Source organism: Haliaeetus albicilla, chromosome 3 (assembly GCF_947461875.1).
Source record: "Haliaeetus albicilla chromosome 3, bHalAlb1.1, whole genome shotgun sequence".
Classification (NCBI taxonomy): Eukaryota; Metazoa; Chordata; class Aves; order Accipitriformes; family Accipitridae; genus Haliaeetus; species Haliaeetus albicilla.
Genome location: NC_091485.1, coordinates 73,053,562 through 73,080,943, shown reverse-complemented (window position 1 = coordinate 73,080,943; position 27,382 = coordinate 73,053,562). Strand labels below are relative to the sequence as shown.

The 27,382-nt window shown below is 39.2% G+C and overlaps 1 protein-coding gene across 10 annotated transcripts in view; it reads left to right on the top strand.

Annotated features, from left to right (window-relative positions):
• Positions 1-27,382, top strand: part of PTK2 (protein tyrosine kinase 2) — a 226,218-nt gene that overhangs the window by 45,692 nt on the left and 153,144 nt on the right. For 2 of the 10 annotated variants that reach the window (XM_069780120.1, XM_069780119.1), the window contains exon 1: positions 17,288-17,505. The exons of 3 other annotated variants lie outside the window; for them this stretch is intronic. In XM_069780120.1, coding sequence (XP_069636221.1) covers positions 17,364-17,505 — 142 coding nt within the window. In that variant the 5' untranslated portion in view covers positions 17,288-17,363. Of the gene's footprint in view, positions 1-17,005; positions 17,506-27,382 lie in introns of those variants that run through there. 5 more of the 10 variants (XM_069780123.1, XM_069780121.1, XR_011324147.1 and 2 more) reach the window with 4 other exon arrangements.

Genomic DNA, 27,382 nt, shown 5'->3' with positions numbered 1-27,382 from the left:
TGTGGGAGAACAGATTTAAGAGGGGAACCCCCAGTGAGTGAGGGGATTGGGATGTGAGAGGAACCCCTCTGCAGATCCTGAGGTCAGTGAGGAAGGCAGGGAGAAGGTTGATGCCCCCGCAGCCCGTGGTGAGACCAGACAGCAGGCTGTCCCCCCCCAGCCCACGGAGGGGAGTGGGGGAGCAGATGGCCACCTGCAGCCCAGGGAGAGAGGAGCCCACACCGGAGCAGGAGGATGGATGCCCCACAAGATGGCCGCCGCTCCATGGGGAAGCCTACGCTGGAGCAGGCTGGGACTGAAGGACTGCAGCCCACAGGAAGGACCCAGGCCAGAGCAATTAGTGAAGAACTGCAGCCTGTGGGAAGGACTCACCTTGGACAAGTTCATGGAGGACTGTCTCCTGTGGGAGGGACCCCACGGTGGAGCAGGAAGGTGTGAGGTGTGAGGAACTGACCCCAACCCCCATTCCCTGTCCCTCTGCCCCACTGGTGAGAGGAGGTGGAGAGAACCGGGAGTGGGGTTGAGCCGGGAAGGAGGGGGGGGTGGGGGGAAGGTGTTCTAAGATCTGGGATTTACTTCTCATTATCCTTGTTTTGATTTGATTGGTAGTAATTTACACCGATTTTGGTTTTTTCCCCAAGCTGAGCCTGTCTTTTGCCTGTGACCGTAAGTGGGGAGTGATCCCTCCTGGTCTTTGTCTTGACCCAGGAGCCTGCCTTTATATTCTCTCCTCATCCCACTGTGGCCGGGAGGGAGGACTGAGCGAGCGGCTTTGTGGCGCTTTGTTAGTGGCTAGGCTGAAACCACGACAACCAGATAGGTAGAGGAGAATAAAGACAAATATAAGAAATGAACATATACTGGGGTTTTGGTTAAAAATGGAACTAAACATTCCCCCAGAATGGAATCTTAGGTGCAGATGTTTGTTCTTGATGACTCTCTCCTTCAGAGAACATCTGGTGAATCAAGTAAAATCTTCCTGTCTCCTAGCATAAGGTATCGAAAAATTAATAGGAAATGAGTATACTTTGTGTAGCTTAATTCCAGATATGCAGTATATTTGAAGTCTGTCTGGTGTTGTGTACATTTTTTTGATGTACATCATACAATTTAGGTAAGCACCATCCACATAAAGTCATTGTTACCTTGAAATACTAAATGGTTTTTGAACTACTTTTAGTTTCAATTGCTCAGTTAGGACCAAAAAAAAAAGTTGTTACACAATTTCAGCTCAACCTAAAGCAATTGTTCTTCCTGAATTAAAAACATGTCCTCATTCAGTCTTCTGTTAGTGTGTATGGCCTTGCTTCTTACATAAGGCCTGCTAGTGATCCATTTAATAAAACCAGATTCATCTCTTGGCACCTTCCACAGAAGCACACAACCTGCCTCAAAACAACCTGCTGCTTCTTTTTTCTCTTACCTACCACATATGAGGTGAGGTGTTTAATGCTGTGCTGTGTAATTAGATCTTCCGCATCCTAAATCTGCATTTGCCTGTGTGATGAACCTAAATACAGCAACTTGAAATGCAACATAGCTTTTCAGACTAGAATTAAAAAAAAACAAAACAAAAAACACAACAAAAAACCCCAACAAAAAAACAATGACGGCATGGGTACTTCTATGATGGTAAAAGATGGAAAATTAAAAATCAGTTGAGAGATTGCCAGATGAAGTTGCAGTAACAGGAACTGACAGAATTGAGGATGTGCAGAATTCTTAAAATAAATATTCACATGTATTAAAGGGGGTAATAAATTATGCAGTGATTATTCATACAGCTGAGAACAAACTCAATAACATGAGCAGAGAACTGTTGTTAATGTCCCTGCTTAACGGGGAAAAAAATGTAACTGTGTAGTCAAAAGTAAAAAAGTACAAAATAGTGGCTTTTTGATTTGTCAGTTCAATTTTAAATAAGAACTAAATACAAGCTGCAGTAAGACTGTAAATGGTTCCCCTCTTGTTAGAATCCGTAACATGGTGCTTAAGGGATTACACAATGAAACTTGCACTGTCTCTTTCACTAGAAGTAGGATTTTCAGTAATCCCTTTCAAAATCAGGAATTTTTTTCTTCTAGAAATCTTTCAAATTTTATTAAGAATTATGATTTTATCCAACAGTAAACTTAATTGTCATATATTTGTAACGGTTTTGGTTGTAACTTTTTTATTTGTACTTAAATGATGAGGTACTCATACAAATGAAAGAGTATAGAACTAAAAACTTCTCAATTTATGAAATGTTAGTGCTACCAAGTTAGAATAGCTGTCTGCATGCCCCTTGTGGTTCAGAAGATGTGAGAAAGCTTTTCTTCTTTTGACACAAATGTGTCTTATAGTTTTAATTCTTTTCGCTGACAGGGAGGTAAGTGCTGTTTCTAGATTTCCAAATACCATATCACAAAACTTCTATTACTACTGGATGAGATTATTGCTGACAAAACTGAAATGTAACTTTGAGGAAGTTTCCCTTGCTATTTGTGTGTTAAATCTTCCTATTTTAAGTTTTTGTTGAGTAGTTTTAATAATCTAATCACCTGTACCTCATAAAATGCATTTTCCCATTGTTATATACCTCTGATACTTAGAAAAGCGATATATTTATCCTTTGTAAGCTATCACTGTTAGGTATCTGTCTTTTTGCATTGAACTCTTTGGAGAGGTGGGGAGATGACAACTACAATCTTGACTTTATTTATTTGCAAGCTTTTCTAGTGAAACTCTATGCTTAGTTTGGCTGTGCTTTTGACACTGCCATCTACCCTGCACTCCCATCTGTACTTTATAGCTAATGTCCTCACAGGTCAATAGCAACAGCATGGTTTGGTAAGAAAGAGGTAACATTTTTATCAGTGAGCTATGTAGTAGTGTTGAGATGATGAGACATATTAAACACCTCACTAAAATTTAGGTAACTTAGAATTTCTTCTTTTTCATTTAGAAATTGGTGCTATTACTAATCTTTTATTTGTTGTAGCTTATTTGTAGTGGCTGGCTTTCAGCTGGACTTTAAGCGGCTGATCACAGCCCTTTGAGCCTGACAGTCCAGATGGTGTCCAGGTCATCTCACTGTCCATTTATTTAGTCCATACTTTATCAATTTGTCTGTTAGGATGCTGTCATGGGAGACAGTTTTGAAAGCCTTGCTGAAGAAAAACGACATCCCCTTGTCCACCACACCAGTACTTTCATCCTAACAGACTTCTATGATGATGAGGCGTGATTTCCCCTTCATACATCCACGATGACTTCTTCTGATCACCTTCTTGTCCTCATATGTTTAGAAATGGCTTCCAGGGTTATTTGCTCCGTCACCTTGTCAGGAATGGAGGTAAGGCTAACCAGCCTGTAGTTATCTAGACTCGCCCTCCTTGCCTTTCTTGAGGACAGGAGTTCCATTTGCGTTCTTCCAGCTGTCAGGAACCTGCTATGACAGTCTATCAAATGGTTTATAGTTAAGAAACTTGCCCTGGCTGCAGACCATTGTTTTTCTGGGAGCATGTATAGGGATAAAGGAAAAAGGAGGAGATGGGGTAGAAAGAAAGAAGTTTCAATAGGTAGTATTGAGAGTAGGATTAAAAAAAAATCAGGATGTAAATCAGGAGTATTGGGAATGATGTGGCACCCCTAATAACTGCTTTAGTCTGTTTTGATGATCAAAGAAGGTGAAATTGGATATATTTGTCACTTAATGGGACTATGACATGATTGCATGAGGAAGTAGGGAGTAAGAGTTGATGATGTGAAAGGTCCTTCGAGTTCTGTGCCCAATGTTCCTATAAATGTTAACAAGCTGGGTTAATAGTCTGAGAGTTTAAAACAAACAAACAAACAAAAAAATGCAGCAGTTCAGCACATTGCTCTGTCATTTCCTGTCTGTAGTTCTGGCTCCCAAGGTTTTGGGGACATACATATTGCTGTGAGGATTGTTCTTGCTTCCTCCTGTACAGTTATCTCAAAGTGGAAGAATTCCAGTAGTCAAGGGTGCTTCATATACAAATTGTATCACTTGAATATATAGCATGTAAGATCTTTTCCTCCTTTGTTCTAATTCATTGCTATTTTAGGACAAATTGGAAGTTTTTATCTGCTTCGTTAGAAATTAATTTTACAAATAATGTCTTTAGAATAGAAATTTTGCAGTTTGGAGGGATAATGACACTCTTCCTAGGGAAAATTGAACAACTTCTTTTTGTGACAGAAAAACATGTGGGTGAGAACCAGTGCTGCTCCACTCTGGATGACTTGAAATATCCTAATTCCAGTTATGCAGTCCAGCTTTGAATTAAGTCATCTGCACATTTTCTCCCTTCTTTTAGATGGTGTGCTTAATTTTATTCCTAGTTTGGAAAGTTTGTTTTGGAAATAACTAAGATTGTATATATTCTTTCACTGAGGATCACGGACAAGAAACTTGAGCTTCAATGTCATATGGGCACCTGTTGACACTCCTCAGCCAGGTTTTCCAGGAAGAGGTTTGTTAGTCTTCCATTTGAGAGGTGGGTAATTTATATCTTGCGTAGTTAGGGGTGCAGGGAAGGGGGATTGTCCAACGCTTTATTTTAAACATATGAAGAGTTGGCATTCTTAAAAGAAAAAAGGCAAGCTTTTGACAAAGCTTTTGGACAAAATAGAAAAGAAAACAACCCTGGAAATTCTTTGGGTATTTTTTTGGGGGGTGCGTGGGGGAGACTACCTAGGACAGAAGCTATTGAATTTTATGGATTTTTATCAGTAGTAATATCAGAGGAATTGCAGCAGGATTTAGAACTCTGTACTACATGCTGTCAAAAAATAAATAACTTGTGGTAATGTTTTGCTTACAACAGGATGCTTATTTGCTATGAGAAGATGTTTACCTGGTTTGGAGTTGAAGGAATACAGACTGAAAATGGTTATTTGTGGGTTCTGTGCCATTAAATATTCTCTTTCATTCTGTTGAAACAAAATGGGTGTCTACAAAACTGGCAGTTCAAATTCAGTTGAGGCAGTCCGTAAGTGATGTGAAGAAAGTTCATTGCACAGCATACACCCACATGTATGTTCTTGCTGGCAAACTGGCTGGCAATGGTAGTGCAGAAAAAGCTGAAGGGACCATTGATAAGAGTTATTCAAGCGATGTACTTGATCTAGATCTAAAGTAGAATTTTGTCTGGACTCCACCAAGGTTACAGAAATGTGATGTTTCTCATGTTTCTGCAAGAGACACTAATTCTTGGCCTTGGAGAGTAGCTGTGTAGTGAATGCTGTTGCACTTCTCACAAGTGGAGGTTGCCACTGGTTTTCAGTAGAGAGGTGGAACTGGTGCACTCATTTCAATGGGTACTTTTGTAAAGACATGACTGAGTGTCCCTGTTCTAGCTCAATATAGCAAACCCTGCTGGAATGAAACATCCTGACAGTAGCAGAGTATGTATAAACTGTTGTCTGTTTTGTACTTAGTGTGTGCAAACAGTGAACTAACTTCCAGTGCTATAGTCAAGCATTAGCTTGCTTTTACAAGCATCAGCTTGCTTTTACATTGCAAGACTGGCTGTACTTGCTTTAAGAAGTGTGCCCCTGCTCAGTTACCATGGGACATTGTATGGTTGCAAACTTTAGAAGAACTTTTAAAGGGTATTTGGTAAGAGGTTAGGAACTTACAGGATTTATTTTTTTGTAGTGTGAGGGTTTTTTTGAGTTTATAGAAGTTTTTGTATAGGCAAGGGAGGGGCGGTATCTGCTAAGAGGATGGGAGAGTTCATCTAATTTCTCTTACAGGAGAGAAAAAAAAATCCAAGAGCAGAGCCAGCCTTTCACATGGAGGATAGTGAGCTGTAATTGGGGCATCAGGATATTAATGAGAGATTCTGTTGCTTCTTTACAACATGCACAGTCACTGAAAGTATCTTGTTCTGGTGCAGTATTACTTAAGAAAAACATGAAATTTTGAAAACTGAAGAAATGAATAATTATGGTACATGAACATGTGGTTTTTTCCTCTGTTCTGTGAGCAATATCCTGCTTATGCCCATGATGCGTTCACTCTGGTTTTTTAAGACTACTCCACAGAAAGTACAGCTTCAGTGAATTTCTGTAACCCCTTCAACTCTTGCAGTTCTTTCAACTTAGATGTATAATACACTTAACAGTTTTCTGTATGAGTTTGTTAAACCCACACATCACATTGGTCTCCTGTCCACTTATATTCGCATCACATATTGTAGTGTCCTAATGCGGAACCAACCTAAACGACTGAGCAACGACTGAGCCTTGATAGGTTTTTTTTAAGATGTTATATCTTTTTTTTTATTTTTTAGTTTTGGGGGTTTTATTTTTTTGTTTCTTCCTGCTGATAAAACATGAAGTTATTGGAAAGGAAAATTTTCCCCATCCCTCCATCTTGTCAGTAAGTTAATTCTAGTGGAATTGGGCACAATTAGTGGTAGGTTTTGATGAGACCCGAAGCTTTCTTGGGTGAGTGCATTGGAGATGGTTGCTGTAGTGTCAGAGTATGTTAGTACCTAAGGTTTTCATGGCAGCAACGATGAAGTAAAGGAACGGTGGGGATGACAGTGCTACTGAAAGAAAGATTCTGAAATTCGAGCTGGATCTTGTGTAGTTGGTTTATATAAAATGTTAGTTGTTTGAGTGTGTTTTTTGTTCTGCGAGACCTGGGTTGGGAGTGGCTTGGGATCTTCTCCCAAAATACACATAAGCTTGTTTGAAGTAGAATGTCACGGGCTACAGTGAACCAAGAGGAAAAACATTGCATGGCTGAGCGTTTATCAACTACTTTGTTATAAGTTACGCCTAAAATGACCATAAATAATTATATGAGCTTCATTTAGTTTATTTTGACATCCTTGATAGCTCTTAATGTATAGGTCCACTGCTCTGCTTGTGTACTTGGCTAAAAACTTATTTGTGCAAGGTTTTTTTGCTCAGCAGCAGATTGGAAAAAGGAAGTAGTAAGAAAAATGGTAGATATTGTACCTATGACTTCTTCCCCCCGCCCTCCTTCCTTTTCTTATTTTCAGAAGGTGAAGAACATATTTAAGAATATATCCAAACAGCTTATGATAGCTGTGATGTTTCCTGCAGGCCTTTTCCCCTGGGATCAATAATTTGAATATGAAAAACTGCAGAAGTTATTTTGTCAGGCATAAAGCTGATGTTCTTCAGGTTTTCATATGGAAGGGTCAAACTTAAAAATAAAACAAACAAAAAAAACCCCAAAACAAAGAAGTCTGTTCTCATAGCAAGCACATTTTTCCTCAGGACTGTATTCTGACAAGGGGTCAGAATAACAGAAGTGGAGTGTTAAACGCCTGTGCTTCCATTAGTGGGCTGGAATTACTCTTGCAATGGATGTGAAACTTCTTAAGAAATTCTAAGTAATTGTTTAACTGTGGCACAAAGATGTTTTCCAGATTATATCTTTATTCACTAATTATCCCTTTAAAAAAATGTTTAAAATTTCTAGTTGGTCTCCATTCAGATTACTTGCTGGAATGGTTTCACATAGTTTGATTTTTTTTTGTTTTTAGTTCTTTTTTTTTTTTCCACAGCAATATGTGATAACTCTTTCTGTGAAAGGCTTAATGTAGAGAAATATTGGAACTGTATTTCCAGGATTAATAGCCTTCATGTTGTGATTCAGATTTACCTGCTTTTTAACTAAATCTGTAAGGGCTGGCTGGACCAGGTTGTAAGCACACATGGTTGTGATTGTTTTTTTGCTTGTCCTGAAGACACTTTACAAACAGCTCCAGCAAAATGGTTCTATGTCGTAGTAGAGCAAACTTCCATGTACTTGAAGAGCAGCTGAACTGCTAGTGAAAACAGAATGCAACTAAGGCTTTTAGTCCTAGTAACACATTATTGATTAGCATTGAAATTGCTACTGACTGTTCACTGGTCGGCTATGCATCCTCCAAGAGGAGGAGTAAAAGGTGTTACCAAAACTTGAGGCCTTACGATAAGAGAAAGGTGGGGGAGCCAAATGATACAGTGAGATGTTAGAGGTAGTCATGATCATTGAGGTTCTGGAAACATCAGTAACTGAATTATTGAGATTTTGATATAGAATTTCTTTAAGAAGGGTTTTAAGTAGAAATTTGAAGGACAGTGATCAGGCTTTGTTTCATGACTGGCAATCCTTCAAAATTTGAGGGTTAAAAGGAAGCCTGTCCTACCCCAAGGTAGAATTGACTAGACTTAAGTCATTCCTTGAAGATAGTTAACCTAGTCAGAAACTGCCATCTTCAATTTAAAAATTCTTACTATGCTTTCATTTCAGGGTACTTGAACTTCTCTACTACCGCTTTAAGTTTACTACACTTTGTTTTCCATGTCTTGGTGACAGGACAAGGCTTGTAGTCTTCCTCTGTTTATGCATTCACTGATTTTTGTCCCAGTCTCTTTTTCTCTTAAAAACTTCAGTACTGTGTCTTGGTTGAAATACATCAGTTGAGATTGTGGAGACCAATACCACAGGTTTTTTGGAAGTGGTGCTTGACAGCTCAGTACTATGCAAGAGATGAGCTCTTGGCACTGTCAGATGCTGTTACGTGCTGACAATGTTGTGGTGTTTGGTAATGTAGGTCATTCAGGCTGCCATCAGAAAGGTGGGTTTTTTGATGTTTTGTCTACCATTTGAAGACATAAGATACTTTTTTAATATCCCTTCCCCTAAATCTGAAGAAGGGCTGTGCCCAGAAAGTTAGCTCTTTTCCAGCTGTATCAGTTGGTCTTGCAGATCTTTGCCTAGTTTAATTTTTATAACAGTGTTCCTGAATGTGTTTTCACCTTCACTAAAACATTTCCTTCTGTGCTGAAGTTGTCCTCAAGTCAATGGTTAAAGTTTTGTACGCTTAAAGTTCAGTTGAATTTGGAGCTACAGAGTTGGTTGTATTGGTCTGCTTATAAATTTATGTATTGTAAAAGGATGAAGGCCAGGGATATTTGCTGTCTTTGAAATACTGAGTGCTGTTTCATCTAGTGTCACAGCTGGTTAGCTAAACTAACTTGAGCTTTTGATGGTGAGCTCCTGGAAGCCTTTTTAAAACTAAGCAACATATTTGTGTTTTCTGAGCACTTTCATACCACTCTGCAGGCATTTTTGCAGGTAAACATGACTTGTTCAACAGAACTGTGCTGACTACAAGCTGTCTTGCGTAATTGGAGCAACAAATGAGGCTATTTAAGGTGGTGGATTTTGCATCGAATAACAGGTTTTGTGTTAGCTGAAGATGACCTTTGATTTCCCACAACAGAGCATAAAATGACTGCCTGAGAAAATGCTCCTTGAAAGTTTATTGCTGTTCTCGTGAAGCAGAGATATAGGTGAAAGCTCTTATAAAGTGAATGTCCCTTCTTGGTATAAAATTGGGAGAGGGATTGATTAAAGTGAATAGGAATTAAATTTTCTGTGGTTTAGAGGCTCAGCTACACCTGGGCTCTACTAGAGGTTCTCCTAAACAAAACATCAAACTCTATTTTTTTAATTTCTCATGCAACAGTTTTGAATCCAAATTATGCTAAGTGGAGAGGGAAAGGGGAATTTGTGTCTAACAGCATTTTCTTGGTATTTAAATACATTAGTCTTTGCTTGATAGGTCAGACACAGAATTTGCTTGGTTAATAGAGCAGGCTTAACGCCTGTATTATAAAACTTTAAAAAGTTGTTATGTAAAAATTAAAAATTATTTTTCTGTTTTCTTAGACTTGAAGGGTGTCAACACTGGCTTGTTGATTTGTTCTGTAACACTGGAACTTTAAAGTTAGATAGCTATTTGTCTTAGCCTGTAAGTGTTTATTTATACATAGGGGTTTTATGCTATGCTTATCCTTCACTAAGAAATACAATGTTAACAGTTCCACCAGTGTGTTTTTACATATAAATGGAATAATGTTGCATTATTGTGAGCTCATGGATTATTTTTTATTCAGTTTGTAATTGCATTAAATGGTTTGGAAGTCTGAGGAATTGCTAACGTTATATTGTGTTTTATGTAACACTGGGAGTCTTTGAAAATTCCGTACTTTCTTCTGAGGTGCAGTGAGACATAAATCAGGTACAACTCTTAGTTGTAAACATCTTTTTAGCATAAAGTTTTTTGGTAAGCTGTTGTTCTAACTTTGTATTAAGCAAATGGTGGAGAAGCAGGACAAGGGAGACATGTTCAGACTATACCATTTCTGGTAAATTAATTGGACCCTCTGTGGCTGCACAGCTTTCTTACTTTCTTTTGTGTAACCAGTTATTAGATAGATGAGAGAGAAAGCAGCCCAGATATGAACAGATACTGAAGATACTTGCTGACTCATAAGCAACTTCATTTTCCTATATCCCTCTTAAAAGATGTGACTAATTATTTCTAGGTTACCTTGATTTAATGAAGAGGGGTTTTAAGAATCATCTGTAAGGTCAACTGATGCACTCATGGATCCCTTCCACAGAACAAAAGTAATCCTTGCAGAATGTGTTTCCTTTAAACTGCATCAAAGTTGTGGGGTCCTCCCTCTTCAGATACCTTCTACTATGTTCACCTCATAAATAGAAGGTTTTCCCCATAGAGAGAGGAAGCTTTATAAGGTCAAGAAAGGTTCTGGTGACCATTCTGGATAGCTTTGTCTCATTCCTTCTCCTGTCACCCCTCTTCTTTCTCCCTATCTGAGAAGATTGAAGAGAAGCAGTGCAAACTGATAAGCACAGTGAGGCTGTCACAGACCAAAATTATCAGACTTTATTTTGCAGTAAAACAAGGAGCAGGATGTGTAGGGTTCACTTTTTCTCCTCTTAGTTTTCCAGATCTTCATGAAGCAGATTTTTGCTTTAAGCACGGGAATTGTGAAGGAACTTCTCAAAGATGTCTTGAGGATAGCAACGGTTTTGTTGTTTGGGTTTTTTTGTAAATAGCCTAGGACATGAAGAGGCAGAAGATTGGAATCAGTGCCCTGAGGAAGGAGTAATTGTAAACCATTCTCAGCTTTCATGGCGCTGACTTTATACTTCTCTACAGTAAGCCTTCAAAAAGTAAATGGAAGGAAGTGGGAGAATATGAGCAGGTTAGTCCACCCACAAGAAAATCTGCTACAACTTTCATGCTTGAAAATTAATACAACCCATATGGGTTTAAAAAATGGCTAGTCTTTATTTATGAAATAATAAAAATAAAGTTAACTTAGTGGTCCTTCTAACATCTGTTGTCTTAACAGCATGGGCTAGGAGGCTGCATGCTGTCTGCTCTGCTGCTCAACATCAGAGGATCCTTTGGGAAGGGGAAGTATGGGAAACTTCATTTAGCACTATGTTCCTCCTGCCTTCTCCCAACATCCTGCTCTATTTCCCTTTGCCACCTCACTACTGTCAATAGGTTGAGACTTGAAAATAAAAGCAGCGAATTCTGTCAACTGCCACTTTAAAATCTAGTGCAGAGGCTAGTAAGGCTAATTAGCTGACTGTGGCCCAGAAGGTGATAGTGTTGCTTTAAAATTGCATTTTTCAGGAATACCCTAGATGTATTCTACTCTAAAGCTCACCAAATGGAGGAAGAAAACAATAAATTCAGTATTAGATTGAATTTATGCCAGAAGAATGTCCTAAGCAGAGATCCAAAGCAGTTTATATTCTAGAATGAGTTTATGTTGGGATACTGGTATCTTCTTCTGGTCAGCAGAAGCACTGTTGTGTGAATCTTGCAGTGTATTTTCTTCTCTTCCTGGCTATTGACTGCCCCAGGTTGAAGTTACGAAGTGTGAGCTTCAGTCTGTCATACTTGTTCAAATCCCAAGCATTCTCTGAGCAAGAAATCTTAAAGCAGGTAGCACTAGAAGTTCAGAATGAAGACTAAAATCGCAAATCTAAATTTTTCATTTGATTGATGGGAACCTCACAAAAGAGCACTTAGCTTTACAGGCAATGGATGTTACTAGTAGTTTGCTTTGGGGTGTTTTTTTTGTTGTTTTTGTTCTCTGTTTTTTTTTTTTTTAATTGATTCTCTAAGGTTTGTTTTGTAAGTCCTCCTTACCTTTTTCCTTCAGGAGAAAAATGGCCTAATCTAATCTAGAGCATGGAATTGAGTTTGTCCAATTGCAGAGTAAAATGAATTCAGGGAAACAGTGTGGCTTCTCAGTTGTGCTGAATTATTTCTGTTGGAGGACTAGGCTTGAATTTTGACACTCAAAATGTCATTTGTCTTTCAGTTTTATCTGTCAGAATGCTCATAGTTAAATAGGAAAGAACATCTCTGCTGGTGGCAGTATAATGATGACTGAGTTTCTCAGTCTTAAGAGATCCTTTGAGTTCATGGAACCTGTCATCCTTGTTCTCTGTTGTGCCCTTTGGCAAAGGGTGTTCAGGAGAAGACTGCATGCTAGAGAAGATGTGGGTGGAGGGGCAAGGGGTTGCTAGTGGGCAAGGATGATGGATTCAGAGACCAGGTAATCCAAGGTAAATTTCCAAGACAGCCTTAGCAAACTTGAACTTAGTGTAAGGTAGACTTCAGGAGCTGTAATTCCAGATCTGATACAATGGCGATGCACCATTTTTTCAATAGTTCCTGTGAACAAAGGAGAAGATGTTTGTTTGACTCTGGCTAAAGGGAAACTTAGGGCAGATAATATTTTCCACTCTTATAATATTATGCACACACACACAAAATAATTATAGTAATTAAAAAAAACCCATAAGGAACAAGCTTGAGACAATGAAGATTAATGAAGATTATGGTGCACTTTTAATGTTTGGAGAGCATGTTTGCAGAATTTTGGATACAAACATGGAAAAGCAAATGAATTAGAATGCAAAAGATTGTCACGTGAGCAATAAACATGTTTTAATTTTTAGAATGGTCATCAGGCACTCTTAGACTTACAGGCTGTTCTGCAATTGTCTCAGTAAAAGCATTTGTGGCTTTACAGAAAAAATCCTCCAGTTTTCCCGAGGGCAAACTTGGTTTGGGAGCTCTCATTTTTTATTAGCAAAATGAATGCGATGAAGAAATGTTGTTCTTCCATCTCTTATATCAATATGCAGATCTTCTTAAAATAAATGCATTTGTTCTTCAGCTTCTAGTAACTACTAGAGGAATAAACAGTAGCCCATGAAGAGGCTAAGGCTATGAATGATCAAGTCCAAAATAATAATGATGATGATGTGATTGCTATGCTTTAGTCTGTAGCTCTTCATTTTTGTCTTAACAAGCAAATGGGCTGCTCTCTTCTCTCTGTTGGAAGATCTCTGTTGCTGGTATGTTCATGTGGTAGCTGAGATGTCACAGAAGAGGAACTGAAAAACATCTTTATTCTGCTGTCAAATGCTGCTTTGATACAGATCTGTCTGCTTTCTTCACAAAGTTTCTGAATACTGAGTTTAGTTTGGTTTCTCAGGGCAATCAAAATCATGCAAAGTGTCCTCTGTTTGGCTCTGTCCTGTTCGCCTTTCCAACAGTACTTGAACTTGCCAGCCAGTTTGATCAAAATTTGATGAATAGAGATATTAACTGATGTGAAAATAATTGGTTGAATAGCAGAGAGATCCTAATGATGCCATTCGCTGAGGGAGAAACTGTAGTTAGCTCTCTGCTGATTAGATATCCCAGACACCCCACAGGAGCTCAGCCTCTAGACAGAACCCTAGAGAAAGCCAAGCTTTGCTGGTTCATCTGATAGGCATTTTAGATCTTTATTTTTGTTTGGGTAAGCTTGAGTGGAAAAAAATTATACAATCTTTTATGTGCCTCCCAGTCGTACAAAACTGTTCAACACTTTATTCCACAAGCCTTTGTGATTTTTGCAGTCGACTTCACTAGGAGACAGGATCAGCCCTGCAGGCGAAATTAAAACAAAACTAAATGCCTTGATACAATTCAAAAGCTTCTGCCTCCCCCCCCCCCCCCCCCCCTTGCTTTCAAAAAGCTGATGCTGATATTTAGTAGTCTTTAAAACCAAGCTGAAATTGAGCAACCAAAGTCATAGTCACAGTAGAAAAGTCTTGACTTGAATTTCCTTGGAGGCAAAATGCCATTTCTTAGCTGAAGACCTTGGCCTGTCTGTTACCGTTGGGGTAGTCTGAGTTTTTTCTGTTTAGAATGTGTATTTTAGGGAAATGGCCAGTACTTCTACATGTTCTTAGTATAAACGGATGCATTTTTTGAAAATTTTTTTTTATAATTTTCTTTTATAGCTGTTAGCATCATTGCTTACACAGTGAGTACTACGCAGATACTATCAGTGTATGTCAGCATAAGAATCTTGCACAAGAGCAAATGTTCCTGTTGCACAGTCCTAATTTCTGACAGATGTTCCTTACCTCAGTAAATGTTATAATCTGATTGGCATTACTTAAAACAGATTATTTTACATAACTGGTACTCAGATACCTACTTGATGAGCAGATTTATAAAATGTTGCAAATACTGGTATTGAGTATACTAGAGACATTTAACTTTTCCAGGTTTTGGTATTTTGGTTTTTTTGGTTTGGTTTTGTTTGTGTGGTGTTTTGTTTTGTTTTTTTTTTCTGCTGTTGGGTTTGGGTTTTTTTTCCTTCTTTTAACTTTATGCCTTGTCTTCTGCTCTATCCCTGCTTCCCCTTCCCTCCTGCAACTGAAAGTTTGGGGTTTCTGACTTTCTCCAGAACACAAATTTTATGTTTTTGGCTTTTTTGTGCAGAAAAACTGATCATGTTATTTGAAAGGAGAGAATGAGCATTTGCCTACTGGTTACTTCTTACAATAACAAATAGAAATTAAGTGATTTAAAAAAAATCTTAGCATCAAGGAAGCACTTGGCTTATTTTGAAAAATATATACTCAGAGTGTAAAATACTGGATAACTTCTAAAATTGAATAAAAAAATTCTCATGTGATGTAGTACTTTTGGGTTTGCCTTCATTTTGTAGCCTAATATTACAACAAGAAAGTATGTCCTTGAGGAGAGTGATTATAATACTTGTATCATCAATAAAGATAGCTGTAATGAGCAGACAGTATCGCTTGACACTTGGATTGATAATCTATTTTAGTCTCATCAGTTAAAAGTATAAAGAAAAATGCAGGTCCACTCATTCAGTTTATTAAAATTCTCCTTGGTAATGCACTTACCAGTTGATTTTTAAGGGTTTTGTTTTCATGAATAAAACTTAATTTAGGCCCTACCATTTTTTTTAGCTAGTTTTCTGCAAAACACTTTATTTTTATGGAAGAAACACAGGCTTTTTATATTTTACATCTCAAAGCACAGACTAGGCCAATTTGGAGAAAACTAAAGAAATATCTGGAGCTTTCTGTTCCGTAATGAAACGAGGCTGAGTGGCTCAAGGTCCTCAAGGAAGCCCGTGGCAGAGCTGGATGTGTAAAAGCGTCTTTTCCTGCGCTGTGAGCTGCAGCTTGAACCAGAAAGGCGCCTATCTTGTGTCTGTGGCAGACACAAATACAGTAATTTGTGTTTGAAATATTACTAGAACATGTTTTGCTTTATTATTGGAGGTAAATAGAATCGACCTTGTTGCTGGAAGTATTTGGCTGTCTGTGTAGCACTTAGGGGCTTTGAAAACTTTATGGTGGGGGGGAGGAAGGCATCCAGGCATGTCTTCAGTTCCCTTCGGCTTTCTTCAGCCCCAGAAAGAGCTTTGTGCCTGAGCAGTGATGCAGAACATCTGATGGGCCTGGTTGTGGCCTAATCTCTCTCTTTTCTTTTTTCTTTTTTCTTTTTTGTGTGAATATTTTTCTCCTTTAAATAGAGAAGAAAGCAATACTTGAAAAAAAGCAGCAACTGTATTTATCAAGAGTTTTGACATACAGCACTGTAGTTCTGCATAGCCAGTGTATTGAGAAATGCAGATGGCAGTATTATAGGTAAAGAATGGTAATTAAACATATGCTGTAGATGAGTGTGTGCTGTAACAAGTAGGCAGAGAGGTTAAGTTGAAGGCTGCTAGCTTTAGATTAATTCCCTCTTGGTTATAGTCTTGGATAAGCCTTACGCCTTCCCTACTGCTGAGGGCTGGGAGTGAGAAAAGATTACCATGGAATATATAAAGAGCTTTAATGATCAGTGTGAGTCTTGTTCCTGTTAATTTTTTTTTTAAATACATATTTTAGCTGAATCAGTTCTTTTAGAATTTTTGTGAAATCCATTTTACTCCTAGCAAGATACTTTATTTCCATATACATATGCTGCCTGAATGTGTGTTTATAAACGTATGCTTTTGCAATGTTTACACTCGCATTTTTAGAAGAAAAAAATAGTTGTAAGCAGTTTTGATGTTACGTGCTGCAAAGTTAAGAAGAAACAAATGCCAGGCAGCATGTGGCGTGTACGTCTGTGGTGACCTTTGCCTTCTGATTACAAGTGTGTAAAGAAGCCCTGGGTTTAGAGGAGGGCTAGATGTGGTACTGCGTAATTACTGGCACGGGCTGTGATATTTGCCCTTCATTCAAGGGTTCTTCCATCGATAATCCCGTAGTTGTGAAGTCGAGCAGGTGGTGCTGTAGGTCTAACCCCCATTCCTGCTGAAGTTTATGGAAGTTCTCGTGCGCTTCCAGGGTGTCGGCTTCTTTTTTTCGGCAGGGCCGTGTCCAAGTCTTAGATACGAAATCCACGGAGGCGATGCCCGGCTCCGAGCGCTCGGTGGGAAGGTGCGATCCGGCGCAGCAGCCGCGGGCGCTGGGCCCCGGCCGGGGCTTCGTGCGGGGCTTCATTGTGCCGAGCCGGGGCGGGCGCCGGGGCGGGCGCCGGGCGGCCGGGGCCGGCGGAGAGGAGATGCCCAGGGCGGGGGTTTGAAACAACAGCGACGGAAAACGGTCGGGGGAAGCGCATCGCCAGCCGCGACCCGGGTCAGGCTTGATTTGCGGCTTAGTCGCTTTCAGGAGCGGCTGTCAGCTCGGTAAACAGGAGGCTGCCGGGTGAATTGAACAGAAGGGGGAGATTAGCATATTAATGCGGCGCTCGCTAATCGCCTCCCCTCCTTCCTCCCCGCCTCCCTCCTGAATGAAGGCAGGAGTACGGGCATCCGCGCTCGCTCCGCCGCCTGCCTTCGCCCTCCTCGGCGGCTCACCCCCGGGAGAGGATGGTCCGGGCTTTCAATCGCCGAGGCGTGAGAAGATGAAGCAGCGGCGCGGCCTGCCCCCCCCGCCGCCGCCGGAGCGCGCTGCCCGGGGCGCGCTGCGGGGCCGCGCTCCCGCCGCTCCCGCCGCCCCCGCCGCCAGGTGAAGCCAGCCCAGCTCGCCCGGGGAAGGTTAGCGGTTCTCCTCCTTGCTTCTGTCGGCACCGAGTACGTTCAAGGGGCTCGCAGCCTCTCCCCCCGCCCCCCCGCCCACCCCAGCCCGCCGCAGGACCGCATACTGCTGGAGCGCTGAATTGGGACATTGTATGCCGAAGCCTGGCTCGAATCTCTATACGGTCGTGTGTATGTGGTTGCTGGAAGTGGCAGGCCAGCAGGCCCCGAAGCGAGCAGGTGCTATCTATATGGAGAAAAGCGGCTGTAGCCCATTCCCCATATGCTGGGCTAAAGGTACACGTACCTTTTTTTTATATTTATTTTTTCCTCCCCTGTTAATTTAATGTTTTACCACCTGTGGGTCTGTAGGTTTTTTTCCTATCAAAGGAAAAAGCAAAGTTGGAAAATAAAATGTTTTTATTCTGGTCATGCGCTTGTAATGCGAAGCAGTCCGCAGGATTTTCTTTCACCTGACAGCTGTAATGCCTTTTTTTTTTTTTCTCCTTTGCTTTTCAGAATTATTTGAAATGAAAGAGTGCTTGAGCTGTTTGGTTTTTACTTCCACTGATGTGAGGATCTGACGGCTTTGTTTTTTATCTTTGTATGTTTGAAAGCACTGGGAGTGTAATTCTGCTTTCACTTACCTTTTGGAAGAAGTAGCTGATCGTAGGTAGCGTTTACAGTGGAAGACTAACATCTTTCTACTTGATGTCTTAAAAGTTGCCACCCCTATTATTCACTCTCCCAAAAGAGACAATAACTAGCCACAAAGCATGCATTTATTACAATGAGAGGGTTTGACTTGAGATTGAGGCTTAACAATAATTAGATGGACATGTGAAACTCACTCACATGATTACCTTAACTTGCATACCAAGACATTAATATTTAGTTTATTATAATCTAGAAGGTGTTTGTATGTTGGTGTTGTGGGTGAGAGTGTGTTTATGAAGATACAGAATTTCGAGCTTAATCCCTGTACTGTTAGTAGCCAAAGAATCAAATCTTCCTTAGATGGAAAACAACTGCAAAAGGTTGAGTGTTGCTGATTGTAAGCATAACTTTCCTTGTGTTCACTTTCATTTCAATGTACTTTCTTTTTTGGAAGAGAAACTGGCAGTGAAGTATTGCATCACCGTAATCTTGGATCACAGACAGAGGCAGTTACTTCAGAAGTTGAGGGGAAAGGTATCTGAACTAAGGATTTGGTAGGTGTAGCTGATGATTAGTTGTCTTGGAAAAAAAACCAGTAAATTTATTTAGAATTTTTATTGTCTCGTTATTTGGAGGACATGTGAAGGAACATTTAATGCTGTCTTTGTCTTGCATGCTTTCTGCACCATGCTGGACTGCTCAGGCTAAACCAACATTTGCCACACACTGACATATTACAGTAGCACATATAGTAGAAATAACTTAAAAAGAAGACATTGCAGAACTTGAACGCCACATCCTGGTAACATCTCATGAAGTACAGAATCAGTCAGCTCGCTGGGGAATAATAGTTAATAAAACAGTGAGTAACAGTAGCTGGAAACAAAGCTAAAACAAAGCTGTGCTTTGCTTTTAGTAAAACTTGTTTACCACAAAGGGAGTAACAGCGATGCCTACTGCTGTGTGTCATAAATTGGATAACGGAAGTGTTAGATGAAATTGGGATTTATCTCCTTGGACTACTGTGAGGGTCAGAATGAACATGCTTCCCAGAGAGTAACTTTCAAAAGTAGGGAAGAAAAATCTTTTCAAAGAAAAAGCAAGTTGTTACCATCTGTTGTTAAGGCTGGTTAGCATGGGGGATATCAGTTTTCTCCCTTCTGCTCCAGCACCAGAGGATGACTACAGCAGGGCTAGCTGGTTCTTGCAGAAGATGGCTGCACTGGGCCATGATAAAAGGTATCGATTCCCCCCAACCCACTCCAGCAACTAAAATGAATGAAAAATGATCCCTCCCTCTTCCCCTGGTAGCCTGTGAAGTGTTCTCAGAACATAACTTCAGGGAAGATTGGTTATCCAGCCTCCTCTGCCCCGAAATGGAGAACAGCCATGTAATCTCTTTTTATTCCTGTTGGGGGGAGAAGGGGGACACCAGGAATTGCATAAGAGGACAAAGGCACCAGCCAATTGTGATTTCTAGAAAAAGCTACATCTCAGCCTCCAAGAAAAAAAAAATAGGACAGATGAAAAATAGCTTGTGCTATATTTGTCATTGAATGGTGGCCATTCCTTAGTTGATGAATACTCTGTATACTGTTCACCAGCTTAACCTTAGGGAAATGAAACGGATCTGGCCTACTTTGATAAGGGCTGTGAGATATCTACAGTCAAAGAAAGGTAATATATTAATGAGAGAAACATTTAGTTTGGATAGCTCTATTCTGGCTCTTTGGCTTTTCTGTTAGAGCTGCAGGTTACCTGCAGCAAAAATTGATAAAACTTTTAGAAGTATTTTATAATGTCTTAAAATGTGATCTTGATGTATATGTTTTACTATCCATAATTTCTTTCTAAATGGTCTGTTCTCTTTTTCATTGTGACAGATTGAGCTTTTAGTATATTAGGTGTGATCTCAGCAAAGGTTTGTTCTTTGAAAATGCTTTGAAATATTTGAGTCTGTGTTCATACGGAGTGTGCTTCTACCTTTTTTTTTAGTGTTCTTAAATCTAAACTCTTCGATCTTAGCAATACTGCATGATGACCTAATTGCAGCCAATTCTGTGTGCTGTGCCTGTATGACTGCATCAGAGAACAAGATGCTTGCTTTCTTTATAAAGTATTTGTGTAATCTGTGTTGCCAGGTTTTGCGTCCTCTTTAAGATAAAGTCCGATCTTAGTAGTGTTACTGAATTCGATAATTTAGTCTGGATCTGCATACTCTAGATTTGAGGGTATTTTGATTGACAAACGAAGAGAAAGTGTGTATTTTGTTTACTGGCATTTTTCTTCTCGGCAAGCAAGTCTGTATTACTTTAGTCGTGGTAGGAGCAAGCTGCCCCCTCCCCACCTTATTAAGTAATTTGAAACTTAAAATCTCTGGTCTTGTGGAATAAACAGCCTCAAGCTTGGTTACAATTTCGGGGGATGCTGAAGTGGGTGTCTTGGTACCTGAGAAGGCAGTACTTGTTTTCCAGCTAAGTACTGAAAATTTGTGCCAGTATCATACAGGGGTGTTTTCTTTTTGACTGTAACAGTACACTGGAAAGTAGTCATGGATCATTAAAAACTTCTCACTAACATTTCTAATCTTTGGTAAGATTATTAATGGTGTAATGTATTGTACTTTGGTTTAGATACCTTTGCTAGTGACCTTTTTCCTGACTTTTATGTGGTGTGCCATTTTAAGCTTACAAAATAACTCAGTGAAAGAAGTGTAAATATAACAGTTAAGGGTAGTTGGATAGCTCTGCTTATAGCTGTAAATTACCCACCCCAAGAAGGAGGAAGCTTCATGAATATCTTCCATGAGAAGAGCTCTGTTTAATAATTTATGAAGAATAAATTGATGTTGTTTAAGTGTATGTCATGTGAGTAGTTACTGAAGGGTGATCTTGATTCTTGAATTCAGCCGTTCAGACTAACATGAAGAGGTCTATACTGTTTTAAGATAAGCAAGCCCAATTCAGTCAAAAACCTTGTCTTGATTTAAAAAAAAAAAAATTAAAATTTAAGCTAGCTATGTTGTGAAATGTATTTCATCAACTGGGTAAGAGTTTCACCCTATTTACTGCAATCTATCTTGCAATCTTTTTTTTAAATGATAAGCAATTCCAAATTTTTTTGTTGTTGTTGTTGATTTTTTTTTTTCCCTGATGAACCCTGCTGTTTCAGGAGGTGTGTTCAGATGGAACCTGCTGGTGATCTGTTGAGTATAAGCAGGATAATTGGATACATAAGAGAAAAGTTCAATGCTGTTTCTCCTTCATCTCCTTCTCATAAGTCTACTGTTTTGCTAAAAGAAGAATACTCCAGTGATAATTTTCAGTCCAACAGATCCTTAGATTTTTAGGTGATAGGTAGTCACTAACAGGGATGTGGTGGTAGAAACAGAGTAGGGAAGGTTGTTGATATCATGAAGGTAGGCAGGTAAATAGTCCCTAAACCAAGGTTTCTTACTTTTTTGATACAGACACTGTATATATAACATAGAAATATAATAGCTATTGTGTATTAGGAAAGAAAAAAACCCCTCTGTTAGTATGAGTGTTCTGCATTTTTGTAGTGAGTTTCTGTTGAGGTGACTGGAGGGAAGCACCTACTCTTGCACTTTTTGCGCATCTATAGGTGTAGTTCAGGAATGCTGTGAAGTGCTTTTCCCTTGGCTTCTGAGGGCATAACAACTGGGAAAAGAATCTAGTCTGTCATTTGACAGTCTGCTCTTGATTTACTACACTGGCTACATCAACTGACGTGACATATCAGCCATTGCCTTCCAAACCATAAATTTGCCTAAACTTTTGTTAAACTTTAACTTAGCAGCTTCTTAAGGTGTGAGATTTGCAAACTGTTAAAGCATCTGTTATTTCAATTCACGTGTGCCTGTGTTTCTGGTGGAAATCTTTGTAGAAAAAGGGAAAATAGCATTAGTCTCATCAAACCACTAATTTTCAAAGGCAGTTTGAAAACAATTCCCGAAATTGCCTGCGTATATTTAAAAGTGGACTATGGAAAAGCAGGGGGCTTTCTTCCCTTCAGTGTTACAGTACAGCATGCAGTAGTGTTGGTATTTGTCAAAATGTATACGAAGTATGCAGCTATGAGAGTACTGATGCATTTCCATTAGGGTGATTTGTTTGTTATTCAAAGACTACTAGAATAGAAGATGGAGCCTGAGATATTTTTACAAAACAGGAAAGTGATTGTTTCAAGCGCTGGGGGAGCATTTGGTGTTCCTTGTGTAATGGAGATGTGTGATCTTATCAATTGTAGCACCTAGTAATGAACCAGTGAACCAGCCTGGAATTAAATTTTGAGCTGCCTGGGAAAAACCCTAAAACTTATGCAAAGAAAATGAAATGTTTTAAATATCCTTTTGAAGATGCATTAGAAAAAGGCTAAAGAGCAAAGTCTGGAATTCAGCATTTAAGAGAACGGTGCATTGATTGAAATGATGCGTTTTTGCTGAAAAGTTAAAACGAGTTTCTGGCCTTCATAGCTTTCTTATTCAGATTATATTTGATTTTTTTATCACAAGTTACATTCTATGTGTATATATATGTTTATTTTCTGTATGGCACGCATAAATACATACACACACACTCTCAGGATCATTTTCATTACCCTGTTAGCCTGGAAACAGTTTCAGTATTTAGAAATCAGCGTTCTTAGATACTGAAGATGATCTCTTATCTGTTTTTGCGTTTTTTTAGGAAATGCAATTCACTGGGTAACTGATCTTTATGCACAGCTTTTATTGGAAGGATTATTGTAATGAAATAAGCTTTTCTGACTGGTGTTACATTTGTAAGAAATACATCAGCTTCTCTCAATCCTTCCACTTGCTGAAGTGTTGCTTAAGTGTTGCTTAAACGGAATGGTTGCAAATTCATGTCTTGTAAAAATTTCGGTGTGTCAACAAACAGTATGTAGCTTTCATTAATTATTAGTCTGAAAAAAAACCTCACTAGTACCCTTGAATTCATGACTGGATACGGATTTGTTCATGGGTAATCTATTAAAAACTGGAGACATCTTAAATTAATATACACCTATCATGTTACAGTAGGCAAGCATGTACAAGCTACTGAGTTCTATAAACTAGCACAGCAAACAAAAGACATAAGGAAATGTCTTTGTAAATGTTATATGAAAACAAACTTAAGTACTGCACATCATAAATGTATTTGATTATAGCAGTTATAAAAATATTGCAGCATTCATGAAGATTTCATCATCTTGCAAAATAAATGAGATCACTGCAATATCTACTGTTGAATCCATGTTGAGAATTAATGATCCCAGTTTTTTTTCTGACAGGTTATAAAGGATAGGGATTGCTGAGATTGTGGAGTTAACTAGTGGTTGCCCAGCACTTACATGATGCTTCATTTAGTGGCATATAGGAAGAGGGTTGGATTTTCCTCTTCTGATGTTGAATGTGTCTTAGGAAGGATGTTATGAAAAGTATTTCTGGGGTGGAATTCAATCCTGCTGAGTCATCTAATTGAAAATAACCTGTAAAGAAGCTCCTTTTTTTTTGTTCTTTTTTTTTTTCATTTGATAACCAACGCTTTTTTCTTCGCCAGAAGTGAGATTGCTTATTACTTTTCCCAAGCACCATCACTACCTTCCAAAATAGTGTTTCCCTTGCCAATTATTTCAGATCCATAAAACTAAATACTAGGGGTTTGGTTTGTCTTTTTTATTTAAATTAGACTCACTCTGCAAATTAAGTATTGTCCCTTGCTTTATTGAGGAAATTTCTAGGGAAAAACAGATCTTTCTGTGGCCTAAGTCTCCTCATCTTAAGTACAGGAAAAAAATCAGTGTGACCTTCAATTCTGCCATTACTCAGTACAACTGCTCACAGCAAGTGAAAACACTTCAGTGAAGAGCTGTAGAGGGTGTCATATCAACAGATGAAGAGCATAAAGTGAAATGCTAAAGACTGAAAGCTAAACTTTGACTTCAGTTTGACATGCTTAGAACTAAAAGTCTCGTTTTGTCAGAGGAAGTTGAATAGTCTTAACTTCACCTCTGCATCCAGTGTTTGATGGTTCATCTTGAGTTAGCTGAAGGGCCCCTCAGGGATGTGGCAGTTTCCCTTCAGAATTGGAAGAGGTACAGATACAATAATTTTGAACATGTCCAAAACAATGATGGAAAGCTTTTGCTTCTCAACCTTGTAGAAGATGCAGATCATCCTCACTGTTCTGTTCTTGTAGTATGTGACACCCTGGGGTTGTCTGACTAACGAGTGAAGAATGGTAGTGCCTTCCTCCCACTGCATGCTTTTTTAAATTCCTGTAAGAATTTGTCCTAAGCCAATTCTACTTAAAATTGTCAGTAAAACCAGACTTCATTGCATGTACACAGCACTACTTCTTGATGAAGCTAGACTACTTTATTGCCAGTATTTGGTCATGGATTCCCATACTGGTTCAGTTTTCTCCCTTAATAAGCATATGAAGGTTATTGTAGCAAAGAACTTTTTCATCACAAATAGTTGCAGGGTGAGTAATGGCCTGCAGTCCTGTTCAGTCTTTATTTCTAGGGAGGAGGATGGGAAGGAACTGGATGTATTCCTGAAGCTTCTCAACTGGCTTCTGAAGATAAGGGGAAATAAGATTTAAGCTCTTCTCATAGGCTTTCTGCTATTATGCTTGCAACTCAGCAATGATCTGTTGTCCTTGCTGTTACGGGGAGATACTAGTGGGAATTGTATTCCTGAAATCCTAGTGTGTTCAACTCAAAGGGGTTTTTGTCTAGTCTGTGACATGATGGTTGGTCAAGATAAACTGAAGAATTGCAACAAAGGTACTTTAAGAGTAGAGCAGCCTTTTCAGGGTGATCATAACTGCTGATTCCCATACAACCTGCACTGCCAGTTGACTTGAACAGCAGCTTTTTGTCCATTGAGGTGTTTGATTGCAATGGTCTTGAATTATACTGGTAGAATTAAAAGGCTGGCTAACAGGTCTCTGACTTATGGTTGTATATAGCTGTACCTGTCAAAATGGAAGCATACATGTGCTGTAGATATCCATCCCACCCCTTTACCAGAGGATAAAGGTACCGCTCAGACGGCAGGGAGTTGTATATCTGTTCTTCACCCAACAGTGTTGGCGGTACAGTGCTAATTGGTATGCCACTTTTATCATGCAAGTGGCAAAGAAATTGATGATTTGCACCCTAACCTGTTCAGCTGTTACCAGCGCTGTGCCTTCTGGCATAGAGGTGGGGATGGGCAAATAGCAGGGTTGCCTGTCAGCTCAATGCGTTAATGTTTTATCAACTAACTGTAGGTTTTAGCAGAAGGTAGGCTTTTCTGTATGTGCTGTAAATCCATGCTCTCTAATGTTAAGGTTTTTTTGCTCTAGTTGTAATGGGAGGACTTAATGCCAGGGTTTTTCTTATACAGAGGTAGGAGAATGTCATTGCAGCGTTCCTGTTCTGCCCTTGAATGGAGGGATTTGCACCTTCGTACTGTTGCTGCTAAGTTCCTTCAGCCACGTTGCTTTTACTTTTCTATTTTTTATATATATATATATATACACACACACATGCTATTTTATAGAGTATATAATATAAAATAAACTAAGTAAATGGACACAAGGCATAATCAGTGCTTGGATAGGAAAATGTCCATTACTTGTTCTTTCTTCCAAAATAATTTTGGGAGTTGTATAGGTTCGAGTTTGATCTGATACTGAACAAACTTCTTGCTGGTTTTGGGTGCATTTATCTAGTCTTACTGAAATGAGCTGTGACCTGCATTGGCCAGTAGTGTTGGGCACTATGCTTAAAGTACCAAGTTTGCACATCTAAACATAATTTTAAGTATCTTTTGTCAGTCTAGAGGTGCAGTAAGAATTCATTTGGCATATTGCTCTCATCTGTCACATCTTGCTTCTTTTCAGAACTCGTGATGTGATATGTTTGTACAGTTGAAGTATGCTATACCTCAGTGATGAAACCCAAAGTATTACAGTCAGAACAGCAGCAGTTGCTATGGCTGTGGCTACCTAATAATTTCTGTGATAAACCCTCCTTCAGGTTGTTTTCTGAGCTGGGAATTTTCAAAGTTCTTGTTGTTCGTGCTGAAATTAAACTCTGGAATCTCTCTGCTCCAAAATGGCTCACTTCCTGAAATTGGAAGGGAAAGTAGTTAATGCTGTTTCTGTGTCCAGTCTATTCTGCAAGGGAGCAGTGACTGTTAGTGGTATGAGTGGGGATCAGCTGGTTATAAGAATAATCTGAATTCAGAAACAAGCACACCCTGTTTGTGTCCACGACCTTATCCACTAGTTAAAACACTTTATACAAAAAGGTCATGTTTGTTGTTCCCATTTCATATTGTAGGAAAAGTGGGGCAGTTACATGGTTTGGCCAGAGGTGTGACTAAACTGCATGGCAGCTTGAGTCTTGTGGGAAGCAGAGGGCCAGACTGTGTATTGATCAGTGATGCCGCTGTTCCTTCCTCTGAGCGGTGTTATTGGGCCCTTTCTACCAAAATTTCCTACAAGAGAGGGAAGGTGGGGCAGGGGGGAGTGGTGTATATTGAGTGTTTCTGTAAATACAGTGGATCTAATTAGAATGTTTTACTGTTTAATACTACTTTTTGGGGTTTAGTATATTTGATTTTTTTTTTTCCTCCCAAGAGTTCATCTAACTACATCTCTGTTGTTTCTCTACTCTAGTTAACAACCGTGTTGCTCACTGGGAATATCTACTAAGGAGGACTACTATAGAAGAGAAATTCTTTTCTAACTTAACATTTTATTTTTATGTTTCCTGGTTAGATGCTAAGTAGAAAATAGTTTTAGTTGCTGAACTTTGAATGGAAAGTAGCAGTAGATTTGAGGAAGTTGATATTATAGTGCAGAACAATGATGAAAATGGCTGTAAGCATCTGCGCAGTACTTCTTGCAGGGCATTAGTTCAACAATTTAAAGAAAAGCGTAGCAGGTTCCTTAAGGAAGAGTGAGGAGAGAGAAGAAAGTATAGTTAAGCGCTTCTGTAATGCTGTGTTACTAGACACCGGCATCATTTAAGTGATCAATGTCATATACTGGCATAAGCCAGTGATGGTCACAGCCTATACTTCAAGTCATGCATGTCCTTAACCTGATGTGTGATACCCAGCTCACTTCTGTTTGGAGAAAATACTGCAGTAGAGAATTGCTTTTCTGAAACATTCATTCATGCTTTAGCAATTAAAGACAAAGCAAAAATAATGAGTATGTGTTGATCACCAGCCCAGCGTGAAGTTTTTTAAAATCTGATGGCTGCTTATTAAGCTAATAGAAATGAATTTGAGGATTTGTTGCGTAGAAAGTTTGCGGCAAGTCAAATAAGTGATTTATTTTTTTAAAGCTAACGTCTACCCAACATAGAAAAGCAATGGCAGATACTTACTTCCGTTCAATTTAGCTTTATCTCCACTTTGGTTTTTTTTTATGTTAAAATCACAGTTCAGCCAAAATAAAATGAAACAGGATGGGCTGAAGAGACTCAG